The 15673-nt window shown below is 45.6% G+C and overlaps 1 protein-coding gene across 2 annotated transcripts in view; it reads right to left on the bottom strand.

Annotated features, from left to right (window-relative positions):
• Window positions 1-14012, bottom strand: part of LOC135698310 (cellular tumor antigen p53-like) — a 28177-nt gene extending 14165 nt beyond the window's left edge. Inside the window, exons 1-6 of one of the 2 annotated variants that reach the window (XM_065218227.1) lie at window positions 13736-14012; window positions 3059-3154; window positions 2954-2990; window positions 2444-2888; window positions 1663-2376; window positions 1377-1574 (exon numbers count right to left, since the gene is read on the bottom strand). In XM_065218227.1, coding sequence (XP_065074299.1) covers window positions 1543-1574; window positions 1663-2376; window positions 2444-2888; window positions 2954-2990; window positions 3059-3111 — 1281 coding nt within the window. In that variant the 5' untranslated portion in view covers window positions 3112-3154; window positions 13736-14012 and the 3' untranslated portion in view covers window positions 1377-1542. Of the gene's footprint in view, window positions 1-1376; window positions 1575-1662; window positions 2377-2443; window positions 2889-2953; window positions 2991-3058; window positions 3155-13735 lie in introns of those variants that run through there. The other variant, XM_065218226.1, reaches the window with a different exon arrangement.
• Between the last annotated feature and the right edge of the window lie 1661 nt (window positions 14013-15673).

The following is a 15673-nucleotide window of genomic DNA, read 5'->3' as shown; positions in this document are numbered from 1 at the left end:
ACATTTGGTGTAGTAGTATGGTGTCCGTATGAAACAGTTTGGATTCGGAAATTCGTTCGTTACGCTCTTCGCCACCTTCCTTGGAGGGATCCAACGAGACTTTCACCCTACGAAGATTGTTACCAACTCCTGGGTATTGAAACTCATGAACCTAGGCGGAAGATTCACCAGGCAGTTTTTGCAGCAAAAGTGCTGTTAAGCGAAATCGACTCTCCCGGGATTTTGGCTGACTACGAAATCTATGCACCTGAACGAGCTCTACGATCGAGGAGTTTCCTACATCCCGGACCCTGTGAAGCTAATTACGGATCATGATCCAACACGGTTCATGTCTGCCCGTTTCAATGAATTCTATGCATTTTTCGACTTCAATTGCACAAGGGAAACCTTTTCGTCGCCGGATTCAACGTAGTCTGCTGCATAGATGACGATACGGTTCGACACATGCAGCAACTGCTATCAATCATTCAATGATGACGGCCTCGACTTGACTGATCCAAGAGCAACTCCATGCCATAGGACGAGATTATGTGTTATGCCGAAGACCTGATTATTACTATTCGGTGTTTTTTTTTTATAATTGACCACTTTGTCAAGCAGTTTTGGCGTAACTTTCTGCCAGCAATTTCACAAAACTGGACCAACTTATTTCTATTTTTTATGAAACGCACAAATGATGGCTCCTTTTCTCGTGGTTCTAGAAGAAAAAATCTCAAAATAATGTTTTATTTGTAATGGTAGTCATTTTAACTGCTCGAATGAAGTGGTTAATTGTTCTATTGTTGTGTCCTTTTCAATATTGTTCCTTGTGTTTCGAAACGATATGGGGATTTTACGCCTATTATCGCAAATATTTGCCAAATAGACTTTTCCCCATCAATCTTCATTTAGACAACAAAAGTTCGATGAAGAGAATGATAAATAAATAAATAAATAGGAGACCAGCCACATTTTCCAAAACTTATGAATTATTCTAGAATCTAACAAAGAAAGAATATGAAGCACCTCGAGGATACTGCATCTCTCAATGACTAATTGTCTCTATTTAACGGGGGAACCCGAAGACAACATATCAAGAAGACTGGCAGCTCTGCCACAATCCAAAGCATAAAGGTTGAACTTGGCTTGAAGCACCGGAGATTGTATCTGTCTTTTTTTCCTGTAATCGCGCGAGTGGTCAATCTTCTGAATATGTTGTCTTCGCTAAAACCAAGCTCTTCCGCAGCTTCCACACTTTCTTAATTGGCGAAGAAGGCATTCATATCACACATACATGTACACAGATTTAACCACCCAAGCTTTCCTTGAAACAGATTGTCTATATTTGGAGATCTCACGTTTCCTTCTTTCAATAAACCGATATGTTTTATTCCTCCAATGTATGTAGGTATTTGGTGTATTTTTATTGCAAATCATTACATTACAGCCATACACAACTATCAGTCTTGTTAACCCTGGTAAAAAAAATGGCAATAAAACGTTAATTTCTCAAAGAAACAGGATTCAATTCCCAAAAAAAACAAAAACAAAAAGAAAACATCACTACAACGCTGTCTTCTTTCTACTTGCACGACCTGATTACGATAAAAAGAAAAACCAAAAAAAAACAAGCAAATAAAAACGTTACCGCTTAAACCTACATAACATACGGTTCATACTTACTCTGCACTCGTCGGATGCTGGTCAGGAACGCGGCCAGCTTCTTCTGCTCTATGTTGTCGCTGCTGCGGATAAGCTCAGCGGCTACGACCTGAAACGCGTACTCGGCCACCTTGTCAGCCAACTCCACCGTGGGCATGGGTAAGGTCACCGGAATACCGGTCCCCTCGACCACATCCTGGCTATTGGACGGTGTAATCGATCGAGCCTTCTGGACCGGCTTACCGACGGAATCCAACGACAGTTCCTTCTTGATGAAGGCCAACTTGCCGCTTGTTGGCGATGGTGTGTGACGCTGCTGTTGTTGACTAGGATGACGTTGAACCGAGGCAACCTTGGCGACTTTCTTGCCCGGTGGCGCCAGCAGCTGTGTGTCGCTCTTCCTTTTGGCCGGACCCAAACTTTCCTCCTCCTTCTGTTTGTCTCGCTTCGGGCAGCTGCACACCTTCAAATGCAGCGACTTTTTGCCATAAATCTGCCCCTGGACGTCCTCCAGCGTGAAAATGATTGCCGTTGCCCTGCGGTTGATGATTCGACAGGAATTTTGGCAGACAAACTCGAGCGAAACATTCAGCGCTGCCTGCTCCTTGATGGTCGTTCCCAGGGGAATGATGACCGCTAGGCGGTCCTTGAAGGCGACGCCTTGCTCGGTGCCGACGTACCGAGCGGATGGATTGAAACAACGCATCACGTGCGTTTTGACCCCGTCGGACAATTCTGTGAAAGAGGAAATGATTGATGATGATTAAGGCATTTTGAAAACAAGGATCACCGATGAACTTACTCATATTGCTACTATCGCTGCAGCGATGGTTCTCGCATCTGAACACCGGCTGATGCATGTCTTCCGGTGTCGAGCAAACCAGCATCGCCCGCACGTACAGCTCCTGGTAGGTCAAGGCCTGGTACGAGATGTTGAACGTACACGCCTGACCCATCTTGACGAAGACCTTGTTCAGCCGGGATGAGAACATCCAACTGGATTTGCCGCTTGTTTCCCCATTGAGGTCCACGTTGAAGTTGAACACCGGATCGTGATGCTCGTCCAAAGTAGGAGTCTTGTTCAGGTGGTCCAACAGAGCCGGCGACGGTAGCTCCAACAATGGTTTCTGCTCAATTTTCTGGTCACAAGAATCCTCCATCAATGGAGCGGAGTCTAGTCTGAGCACCTCCTGGTAGGACTCCAACTGAAGCATCATGTCACTGTCCAGGTCCATCAGGTCGTTAGTCTATGGGAGGAACAAATAAATGTGAATCAATAGATATTATCGTGCTTGGCCACCGGACAGCTTACCGGAATCTGCGACAGAAAGGTAGCATCACAATCGTCACTGGAAAAAAAAGAAACGTTCGTCAATCGTTTTTGCCTTGAGCTGACCTCAATTTTCGATATACTCACACTGGCTGCTGATTCTGGTCGTAGGTCTGATTTAGGTCCTGCGAGTCGACCATCTCGAAGGTTGTCCGTACCGTCAAATAGCAGGTGTGCTGTTGGCTGCAACGAATTAAAACACGTGTTAGTTATATATTGTCACTAGCAATCGGTTGAATGATGCAATTTCCATCCCAACTGATTCAATTCTGGCGCAATGTGCGCTTATCAGTAAACTCCTAATTCAGTAAATCGGTAATCGGTACCTATTATCGGTACCCGTACTGGTACTGCTGCAAGTGCTACACCCATCAGGGGAAATCATTTTTATCATGTGTCGCTTGAAAATTTTCCCACGGGCTGTAGTTTGATCTGTGTTCGTTCGAATATTGCTAATATATCTTCACTCGGCGGTGACTAATCTGAAACTGTTCTGCTGTCGAGTAGAAGTCCTCGCCATCTTCATCTCAGCCAAGCAAAAGGCATCGCCACGAAGAAAGATGATGGTAAGGAATATAAGAGAAAAGGAGGCTCGATCGGATGGGACGGTTGTATGGGTGAGCGAAAAAAAAAAAGGTCGGTTCGGTACCTGCTTCAGCTGATTCTTTTCTCCGGTTGCCTTTTGTGTCCATTCGAGAAAGACCCTCCTCCTTTATGTGCCATATAGCGTTGGTTTCGGCTTCGCAGGTTGATGTTACGTACATAAGTGACAAAAATTTATTCCGATCGTGTTTCTACCGAATTTGTATCGGTACAGTGCCGATAGAAAGGTTTTGGAATGGCAACTGAAAACTGAATTTCCGTTTGAAACATCTAGAATTCCATACTCTCAGCAAAACAAAAATAGCACCACTTTTTTTAAATATTAATTTCAACTCTCATCCTCTCATCCTACCTGAGATCTTTTGAATTGATTATGCTGGTAATTGTTTAGAGCACAAAAGGGGTTGGTCACTTCGCACAGTGGAAACCAGGCCATCGTGCCACCGCATTGATGACTGGGCGCACAGTCGCGGTGACACGGCGTGTGGGATTCTTACCTCACTAAAACCTCCTTGGACGCCTTGCCGTATTACTTCGGATTACGCACCTCGCTTTACCTCAGCTAATTGGCGCTTCCAGTTCGCTGATCGTCTCTCCAATTTTTGAGCCATTTAGCTCCCAGCGTCGCGTTCTACTCGGTTAACTCCGGTGGTGGATTCAGCCTGCTCTGACGAAGAGTTCTCTCGGCTTCGGCTTTCACTTCGCACTTGTGTGAGCACATTACTACGTTGACATGATCTGCGTTACTACTCTGCTGACGGCGTTAAAGGTGCCCTCCTCTCGACACATTTATTCGACGACATTCTCCGTACTAAGGGCGAGCATCTCCTCTCGCACAGCATCAAATCTAGGACATTCGAAGACCACGTGCTCTGGTGATTCTTCCACATTCCCACGCTCCGGACAGACGGGTGACGTTGTGTGTCCGACCCGATGCAGGTACTTCCTGAAGCAGCCATCACCAGACAGGAACTGTGTCAAGTGGAAGTTGACTTGTCCATGTTTCCTGTTCACTCAGGTCGAAAGAACCTGTATTAGCCTGTGTGTCCTTCTACCGTTCTCTGCTGCATCCCACTTAGCCATCGACACCGTTCTCACCCTTTTTCGTACTCCTCTGGTTTCTCTCGTCATATAGCACTCGCAGTCCTCCGCCAAGGTGATGCAGATTGGGATCATACCGGCGATAACGCATACTGCCTCCATCGAAATGGTTCTGTACGCACTCACAACTCGCATGGCCATGAGCCGGAACGTACTGCTCAATTTCCTTGGGTTCTGCTTCGTTTTCAGCGCTTCAATCCAGGCTGGACCTCCGTACCTTAGTATCGATGAGGACACACTAGCCAGAAGACGCCTCTTGCTGCTGCTTGAACCAGAATTGTTCGGCATGATTCTGACTATTGCGTTGATGACCTTCGCCGCCTTCTCACAAGCATATTCGATGTGGCTGTTAAAGTTTAGCCGGTCGTCGATCATCACTCCCAGATACTTCAGCACGCGCTTCGATGGTGTGCTCTCCAACGGTGATTTCTGCCCGGTGCACTGCTTTGCAGTTACTGACCAACATCACTTCTGTTTTGTGGTGGGCTACCTGCAGCTTCGCTCCTTGCATCCAGTTACCAATCATATCTATCGCCTCGGCCGCCAGCGTCTCACCGGTTACTGGCAGCTTGAGCGTCAGCACGCCATTGTACATTCCGTTCCACAGCGTGGGGCCTAGGAGCCTTGTGGAACTCCCACCGTGATTCTAAGCGATTTCTGCGCTGGCGTTATTGAATGCATTCTTCACAACAATCGTAATCACGGTGCAATATCGATTTCCTCTCCGCTTCTGTTTGGAAGCTTTCTCGGTTCTGTCAATCACCCTTTCGGAATCCGAACTGCCTCTCCGACAATCACGGTTTCTACCCGAAACGCTCCGTGTCCACGAACCTGGTGCAGCTCACTTCTAACTGTCTGCGATGCATGGATTCAGGATGGCAAGTCCATGCTGCGTATATGGATCTAAAAGCTGCATTTGACACGGTGGACCATAATATCTTGCTGGCCAAGCTGGAGATAGTAGTTGGCATCTCGTCAACTGCTGTGGATTGGTTCAGATCTTACTTGGTGAATCGCTATGTACATGTCAAGATTGGCGCGTCGGAATCGGATGTTTTCTCAAACAACTCGGAAGTCCCGCAAGGCAGTAAGGGAACATGCATAAATGACGTAGCATTTGAGAGGGGAGGTGGGGGTTTCAGAATTTGTGACCGGCCATGTATTGGATATAGCCAAATACGCTACGAGGGGGGGAGGAGGGGTCTAAAATTGATCAAAAATATGCTACGTCATTTATGGATGCTCCCTAACCTAGGACCGCTACTATTTTCGATCTTTTTAAACGACGTCGCCTTGCTGATACCATCAGGATGCCGCGTTTTCTATGCAGACGATACGAAAATCTACAAAATTATTAAAAGCGTCTCGGACTGCTGGGATCTTCACAATATGTTAGGTATTTTGTGCTCAAGAAATTTGATGATGCTAAAATGTAACATTATTTCCTATCACCGAAAAATCGAACCAATCATGTTTGACTATGTTCTCTACGGACGCTGTCTTGCTCGTGTAGAGCACATAAAGGATCTCGGCAATGACATCATCTCCAGAGCTAATCGACAATTGGGCTTTATTTTCAAAATTGCCGACGAGTTCCGTGACCCGCTATGGCTCAGGTCACTTTACTGCTCGCTTGTGTAATCCGTATTGGAGTCAAGTTCAGTTGTTTGGTGCCCTTTCCACGCTAGCTGGATCACTAGAATTGAATCCGTTCACCGCAAGTTTGTGAGATATGCTCTTCGTTTCCTCAACTGGCGTGACCCAACGAACTTGCCACCGTACGAGGAGCGTTGTCGAGCAATTCGAGCAATCAACCGGCAATTCAACAACTTTTTTTATACGTTCGACTTCAATGTATCAGCTGACGTGTTTCGTCATCGGCTACTTGGCCTTTTCCGTACCGTTGACCGTAACTATTTAGTTTAAGTTTTATTCATTTAGACAATAATTGTCAGTTGAATTTTTCAATAAACAAGAAACAACAATCCGTGTTCACTCTCCGTGCATTTCGTCAGCCTGTTCAGGATGATCCTCTCCAGGAGCTTTCCGACAGTATTCAGCAAGCATATGGGCCTATACGATGCAGGATCCCCCAGCGGCTTTCCGGGCTTCGGCAACAGCGCAAGCTTTTGTACCTTTCACCTATCAGGGAACTGACCCTCGTCCAGACATTTCTGCAGTACCATCCTGAACACGTTCGAGAACGTCTGGATCGCCCCCTTCAACGCCACGTTGGGAATTCCATCCGGACCGGGAGCTTTATTCGCCTTCAACCCTTTCGCTGCTGCTATGAGTTCCTCGTTGGAGACTTGTTCAACGTCGTCTTCATCTTCCTCCCCATATGGTGTAGGTGGCCAGGTCGCTTTGTCATGCTGTGGGAAAAGTCCCTCCACGATGACTTTCAGCTTGTTGGGACACATTTCAACCGGCATCGTTGGACCTCTGATCGGCATCGGAATCGCGGCACAGCTCCTTGAAACTATTTGACTTGCTCGGCTTTATCTTTCGTTTCAGTGCAGCCCTGGCCTCTCGGAACAACACCCTGCGCTCCTCCCTATCTGCTTCCGTTCTTGCTCTCTGAACGCGCCTTATGGCTAGAAGACAAGTAGCACGGAGGGTGCTAATTTCCTCGTTACTTTCGTCCTCCGTTCGCCGATACTGTACCGGATCGCCTGATGGTCACGATGGGTGTACTCTTCGCACACTCTCCAGTTCATATTTGCCATTAGCGACGTACTGCAGAAAGTGACGGCGAAAATGGATTCCCTACCATCTTCGCGGAAGGTGCTGATGGTTCCTAAGTTGGCCAGACTGACGTTCAACTTTGCCAGAGCTTCCAGCAGGCTATACCTCTGGCGTTGGTACACCTGCTCCCTCAATCCACTGCCCAAGCATTGAAATCTCCTGCGATGACGACTGGTCTCCGTCCAATGAGCTCTCCGGTGAGTCCATCTAGCATCTGGTGGAACTGCGATCAATAAAAACCTTCGTATGAGCCCGCCACCACTTGTTGAATGGGATACCTGCCCATGACTTGTATGGCCGCCATTCCTGCTCTATCCGCCACCCAGTTACCATTACCAAGAGGGGCTCGATATGGCTCTGCAATGATAGCAACGTCGCACTTCGTTTCCATTGTCGACTGCCATGTCAACAACACACTGTTTGGCACCTATGGTTAGAAATTTTTGACAAAACATTTGATAATCATAGTTGTTGACACAATCCAATTTTGGGAAACTGCTGAACTCCTTAAAACACACATCCTAATGCCTGTCCGAAGCCGTACATCATTCCGCGCGAGACTCTGCGTTCACACATTCGGACCACCACGCATACCAAAACCAGAACAATCGCTGCTGTGCTGAAAATGATCAACATCGCATGTATAACAACGATGACAACACTCCACTCAATCAATCACACATTGCAAACAGCACCGGTTGTGATTTGAAAACAAAAAGATCCTCCAAGAAATCTAATCGGCCTAATCCTCGGCAAATATCTTATCCCTTCAACATCGTTGTTCAGAGCAACAAACCCGTCCACATTTCCTCATTTGAGCTCTATCCGTTCCGTACATTACGAACAACTGGTTGTGGACAAAGTTCCGGAAGGTCAATGGCCAAGTCAAAACAATGGAGTAGCATTACCAACTGAAGCTGCTCGTCGTGATTCTGATTGCTTCCCTCCACGGCGGTTTCTGCTGCTGCTACACCAAACTTACCAGTAAAGGGTGATACGGTCAAAATTTGGTCAATATCAACTCGACGTATTTCTTTCAATTTAAAAAACCTGAACACCCCTCATTTTGAAGGTGTGTGTGTGTAGAATGTTGCTCCTATTTTGATTTTGGAATTCACTCTTCAGTTGTCAAAATGCCGTCCAAGCAAGAAGAGCAGCGTATCAAAATTTTGCTCGCGCATCGCGAAAATCCGAGCTACTCGCACGCAAAGTTGGCAAAATCGCTAAAAGTTGCCAAATCAACCGTTACAAATGTAATTAAAGTGTTTGGGGAACGTTTGTCGACAGCCAGGAAGTCTGGATCGGGGGGAAATCGAAAACCGGAAGCCGCTGAGACGACAAAGAGAGTTGCCGGTAGTTTCAAGCGAAACCCTAACCTCTCTCTCCGAGATGCCGCAAATAAGCTGGGTGTATCGTCTACAACCGTGCATCGAGCCAAAAAACGAGCCGGACTATCGACTTACAAGAAGGTAGTGACTCCAAATCGCGATGATAAACAAAATACGACGGCCAAAGCGCGATCCCGGAGGCTGTACACGACGATGCTGACGAAGTTTGACTGCGTGGTAATGGACGACGAAACCTACGTCAAAGCCGACTACAAGCAGCTTCCGGGACAGGAGTTTTATACGGCAAAAGGAAGGGGAAAGGTAGCAGATGTTTTCAAGCACATGAAACTGTCAAAGTTCGCAAAGAAATATCTGGTTTGGCAAGCCATCTGTACCTGTGGCTTGAAAAGCAGCATTTTCATAGCTTCCGGGACTGTCAACCAAGAAATTTACGTGAAAGAGTGTTTGAATAAACGTCTGCTGCCTTTCCTGAAGAAACACGGTTGTTCCGTACTGTTTTGGCCGGATTTGGCATCTTGCCATTACGGTAAAAAGGCCATGGAGTGGTACGCCGCCAACAACGTGCAGGTGGTTCCCAAGGACAAGAACCCTCCCAACACGCCAGAGCTCCGCCCAATTGAGAAATACTGGGCTATTGTCAAGCGGAACCTGCTAAGGGCGAGCAGCAGTTCAAGGCAAACTGGCTTTCTGCGGCGAAGAAGGTGGACAAGGTGGCTGTACAAAATCTGATGGCAGGGGTCAAGCGTAAGGCCTGGCAATTCGGATTTGGAAAAGCGGAAGCCTAACTGAATATTTTTCCTGAATTTTATACTAATTGAACTTGAAAAAGAAATTTAATTTGATTTTTTAAATAAACGATTTCACCGATTTACACGCGTTTTCCCTTGACCAAATTTTGACCGTATCACCCTTTAGTACAGCATAGACAGTTGCAATGGAAAAAGGAATAATTAATCCCGCTGTTTAAGATCTGTGTCTCGCATCTCGTTTTCAGTGAGCAAACAAAACATTCGAGCTTTTAAAATAGGGGAAAAGTTGGCTTCGGCAATGCCTTAACCTATTATCGTCAGGGGGGTAAACAACGTCCTTGAGAGCTCAATTTTGGCATGTGGATACATTGTGTTTCAGAGCAACTATTGACCAAATTTAAGTGCTCTAGGACTTTGTTTACCCCCCTGACGAAAATAGGTTAAGGTATTGCCGAAGTCAACTTTTCCCCTACCGGTTTGCCAAACATGAACTTATGGATCAATGAAAATGCTGAGGCGACCACATTATTTTACATTTGATCGTCTATACACAGTAGGGTGGGTTCCATTTACCCTGCAGCTCCGAAATAATCTACGTGACTGCTCTGTTGACATTATTCACATTAAGGACGGGGATCTCCCTTCGCACTACCTCGAACCTTGGACAGTCGAAGACAACATGCTCCGGCGTTTCATCGACACTCCGGGCAGAGGAGTGACGCTGCGTGTCCGAACCGATGAAGGTATTTCCTGAAGCAGCCGTGGCCAGACAATAACTGCGTTAGGTGGAAGTAGACTGCTCTGTGTTTTCTTTTCACCCAGGTTGAAAGAATCGGTATTACTCTGTGTCCATCTACCGTTCTACGCCGTGTTCCATTCCTGTTGCCATTTAGCCAACGACTCCGCTCTCGCCACTTTCCGTACTCTTCCGCCTGTAGCACTCGCTGTCCTCCGCCAGGGTTATGCCGATAGGGATCATGCCGGCGATAACGCATACGGCCTCCGATTAAATGGTTCTGTACGCACTCACGACTCGCATGGCCATGAGCCGGATCGTGCCTCTCAGTTTCCAGCGCTGCAACCCAGGCTGGACCTCCATACCTCAGTATAGACGACGACACACTGGCCAGAAGACGCCTCTTACTACTGCTGGGGCCAGAGTTGTTTGGCATGATTCTAGCTATCGCGTTGATGGCCTTCGAAGCCTTCGCACAAGCATATTCGACGTGGCTATTGAAGTTTAGCCGGTCATCGATCATTACTCCCAGGTATTTCTGCACGCTGCACCACTTTACAGTTACTGACCAATAACACTTCCGTTTTGTGGTGGGCTATCTGCAGCTTCGCTCCTTGCATCCAGTTACCAATCATGTCGATCGACTCGGTTGCCAACACTTCCACCTCTTCTAGCGTCTCGCCTGTCAAGCCGACATCGTCCGCAAATCCAACGATCTCAACTCCTTTGGGCAGCTTCAGCGTTAGCACACCGTTGTAAATCCCGTTCCAATGCTCTGGATGCCTTGTACATTCTAATCGATCTCCGCCCCATGTTTGTCTCTTAGAGCAGAACCCGGTTTTGGAACTAACTCCTCAGGATCCTGCACAAGTAGTCAGGGACCCTCATTCTATGCAGCGCTTCGGCGATGGCCTCCCAACTGGCGCTGTTGAACGAATTACTGACGTCGATCGTTATCACGGTGCAATATCGATTTCGCGGCTCTCTCTCGAGCACTGTCCGAACTGCCTCTCCGACAATCCGTGCATTTCGTCAGCCTGTTTAGGATGATCCTCTCCAAGAGTTTTCCGAGTGTATCCAATGGCGGTTTTCCTGGTTCCGGCAGCAACACTAGCTTCACATCTGGCAGGGAAAGTGACCCTCGTCCATCCATTTCTGCAGCATCATCCTGGAAATGTCCGGGCACGCATGGACCGCCGCTTCTAACGCCACGATGGGGATTCCATCCGTACTGAGATCTTACCTTCACCTTCAATACTTTCGCCACTGCTACGAGTCTCTCGTTGGTGACTTCGGTGTTATCTCCCTGTCCCCACGATAACTTCCAGCTTCCCTGGGCACATTTCAGCGGGCATCGTTGGACCTCTGATCTTCGCCATCACGACTCGCTATGCGTCGCCCCAGCGTTTGGCATCAGCGTCTCGACACAGGTCCTTAAAGCAGTTTGACCCGCTCTGCTTTATCTCTCGTTTAAGTGCGGTCCTGGCCGCTCGAAACACTTCTGTTCGTTCCTCTCTGTCTGCCTCTGACCCGAGTGGTCTTTTAGTTGGCCTTATGTTAAATTTCACATGTTTTCATTCCTTTAATAATTTATTTCGATACAAGGTTAGATCATAGATTTTGCAAATAAAACCATGAAAACATATTTAAAATTTTATTTAGGCCCTAGGGTCAAAAACTGAAGCGCTAGTGCCAAAACTGACACACTTACCCTAATCTACAGGTCGTCCATACATTGCAAGAAGGACGCATTTATACAGAGTGGTATTTTCGTTGAATTTTCATTGTGGTATTCCTGGTTTTTTTCCCGGTAACTGTCCAGTCGCGTCTTTCACTGGCATCATCGGATTCATCCTTGCTCCACTCATGCGTCGTGAGATATCGTAGAGGAGCGGATATTGCCCAGCTGTTGCGGCTTTCTCCTCTTCGTCAGCCAGGGAGTCTACCCACGCTCGCTTGTCCCGCCTGCAAGAGCGTTTGACTTCCATATCTAGAGGCGAACACCGTTGACGGGCTTCATGCTTTGCTACTCTACAGTCATCAATCTTCCACCAGGTGTCAACAGTGATCCACTCGTTTCGCTGAGTGCACAACTCACCCAGATTGTTCTCACTCGTCTCGATAAAGACATTCTTGATCGTCCACTGCTCTACGCTGCCACCTTCCGGAACATCCGCTGCTCGGGTAAGAAGTTCTTCACCAAAAAGATCTTTTCACAACTTGATCTTCTAGTCGGCGTATGTTGAACCGTCCTCCGAGCCACTTCTGGCTCCGCTGGATCCGTGCAATGAATATGCGGATCTCACCGGTTATGAGGTGATGGTCAGACGCGATGTCGGCGATGCGTTTATTTCGGACTCCAAAAAGGCTCCGTCTGTGATTGCTACACTATCGACCTGTGACTATGACGTTCTCATACTCACAGATACTCGGTAGGACTGTATAATTTTTCGAATGCGATCGTAGTGAACTATCCCGAATCTTCGACCGAATTGTATCCCGGATAGGTACTCTGATGCTCACTCCGAAGCCGTTCAAAAGGTTTGCGACGAACTTCGAGATACTGACAATGTGCAAGCGCTAGGCGACTACAATCTCTCCGGGCACTGCTGTCATTACAAACATAGTCCGAAATTTATTCAAGCTTTCGTACGGATATCTTTGTGATTCGCTTAGACATCCGAAAACTTTCACCCTTCCCTTTAGGCTTATGCTATATCCTCTTCACCCAGCTGTGTGGTGTGAGTGCATTTAAACCAAATGAGTTATAAATTTACGCTATACATATTTGCTATGATTATTTGCTTCCCTCCCTTACTTCCCCCATCCTCGTGTAGTCTTAGGAGATCTTAGGGATATAGCTCAAAGCATAAGTATAGTTTTCTTCTTACTTTCATAACCGATTTTTGTTTAATGGATCGTTCTTCCCAAGACCGACAGCCTCATCCCGGACCCGATATTCCAATGTGCTTCCTTTACGTGATTCTAGTGTTTTATGCTTTGTGCTACCATTCGTTTAGCTGACCAACACACATCTGAACAGAGAGTTTTAAAATTTAGGAAGCATCAGAATTAAAAAATGATGCTCCGTGAAGGTTGTTGGTGCTCTTCAGGAAGAAGAAGAGGCAGCATTGCTTGATTTATGACAAAGTTATGCTTCTTGCTCTTGTTGTTTAGAGAAATTTGTACAACTTATGCTCGTTTGCTTATCACCCTTGTCAGGGAATGCCACAGTGACATGATTTATGCAATTTCTAGCTCTTCCCAGATGCACTGCTACAAGAATGCCTTTCGTTTCCTTTGCGACGAGCCTCTCGGAACCGGTTTTCAAGCTAGATGATGTGAATAATAGTTTCTTTCCTTTCAATTACATTCTAACCTCACTCTTCTTTCACTGCTTATTTTTGCATCATAAATTGATTTTCCAGGAAATTTTTCAATGACTGCCCCATGAATAGCGATAGATCTAGGAGATACTTACGATTTCAGCCGATTTATCGATCCGGATCAAGATGAAAAGGACTTCCAAAAATGTAACGCAAAAAATTGCTACCGCCGTTTGACACGTAAACTGTACGGAACAGAAAACTTCCCGTTGCGGAATAATCCACTAAACATTCACACAAAAATAACAACCGATCGGTGATGCAAAACCTCCTGCACAAACTGAAAACAATTTTACCGGAGTAGAAATGCTATTTTTCACAAAAAGTTCATTGATTTTCTGGACACCACTTTGCACCGACCAACGAAACCAAGAAAACGGGAACGACGAAAATGGTAAAGGTAAGAAGTATGACAGTTGGACTGCTGCTTTTTCTTATTTGCCGCCATCCGTACAAAAGAAACGTCACGCCGTAAAAAATTTCATGAAAGCTTTCGCTGCGTGCAACAAAACAAATCAACAAGTTTTGTCGCGTGACATGATTTAAAATTATCGTTTTGCCTTTTTTTATCGTTAAACCGTACACATGGAGGGTTCGATGCAGGGATTAATGATTGAAAAATGCAGCTCCACTTATAATTTGTTTATGGTTATTTTGCTTAGGGTTGATGCATATATTATGTCACGCTCTAAGGGGGGAGGGGGGGGTCTAAGATTTTGTGACAAGCAATGCATTAGGTATAGAAAAAACGTCACGATGGGGGGGGGGGGGGTGGAGGGGGTGATTCTTTGCTCGATTTAGCGTGACATAATTAATGCATGGGCCTTTAACGAGGCGTATAAGTTCTTCCTTAATGCCTGATACGCAGCTGAAAAGAAAACGGAAGAGTAATTGGGTTGTTTGGTGGTATTAAGGTAAATACATATTCGTTATCTGCATTAAAAATGGAACCGAAATCCAAAATTGGGTTCTTTAATTTTGAAAAATATATCGGTTTCTATACATCATCTAAAAGGGCCTCGTTTTCTGAGCACAACGATATTTTTCTCTATCCCATTTACTTCTATCTTGATTTTTAAATCAAGATTTAAAGCAAACTAATCACTTCACTGTTTGACACAAAACTAACAAATTGACAGCTCACTCCCATACAAAGTACCACCTAGGGGCGCTAAGATGGTGATTTTTGCTTATGTAATCGCACTTATTTAAAACAGTTCCAGTGCTCCAAAATTGATGAAATTTTGGATTTCGGTTCCATTTGTGATGCAGATTAAGAATATCAAATTACCTTAAACCCCCTAAAGAACCCAATTTCATCACTTTTGGTACACTGGAAATATTTTAAATAAGTATGATAACATTAGCAAAAATCACCATCTTAGCGCCCCTTGGTGGGGCTTTGTATGGGAGCGAGCTGTCAACGAATAGATTTAGTGCGAGATTTAGTCAAGGATTTAGTGTCAACTAAAGAGCCTAAATTTATAAAGAGGCGACATCTTATCCATTTGACAGGTCTTCTGCTCGATTGGAAAGACTTTTTTTTATGACTTTGACAGATAATCGATTGTTCCAATTTTGACAAGTCGTCTCTGTATAAATTCAGACTCTTTAGTGTCAACGATTAAAAATTTAAATCTTGATTTAAAAATCTAGATGAATGTCTATGTCTCTATCAGATGATATTGTATCCAGTATTTTACGATCACTTATGGCCGCCACAATCTGGCTGAGTTTCTGGTAGGGAACATAACATTTGAAGTTTGGCTTGTGTAATTTGACGTATAAACGAACAAATTTGAACGTTTACACGTCAAACGACACAACGCAAACGTCAAATCATATGTTCCCTACCAAAAACTCAGCCAGATTCTGGCGGCCATAAGCGTTCGTAAAATGCTGGATAGTACACTGAACGAATTTGACATATTCCTGTTATGTGGAAGTCTAATAAATTTGCGCTATAAGATAATCCATTGAAAATGATATGATTGGAAATGTGTCAGGTAAATTCTATATGAATATCTGATACA

The sequence above is a fragment of the Ochlerotatus camptorhynchus genome, unplaced genomic scaffold (assembly GCF_037179485.1).
Source record: "Ochlerotatus camptorhynchus isolate MF236.1 unplaced genomic scaffold, CSIRO-AGI_Acam_v1.1 ptg000084l, whole genome shotgun sequence".
NCBI classification, from domain to species: domain Eukaryota; kingdom Metazoa; phylum Arthropoda; class Insecta; order Diptera; family Culicidae; genus Ochlerotatus; species Ochlerotatus camptorhynchus.
The sequence above is the reverse complement of the archived record's forward strand: the minus strand, read 5'-3'. Positions and strand labels throughout refer to the sequence as shown.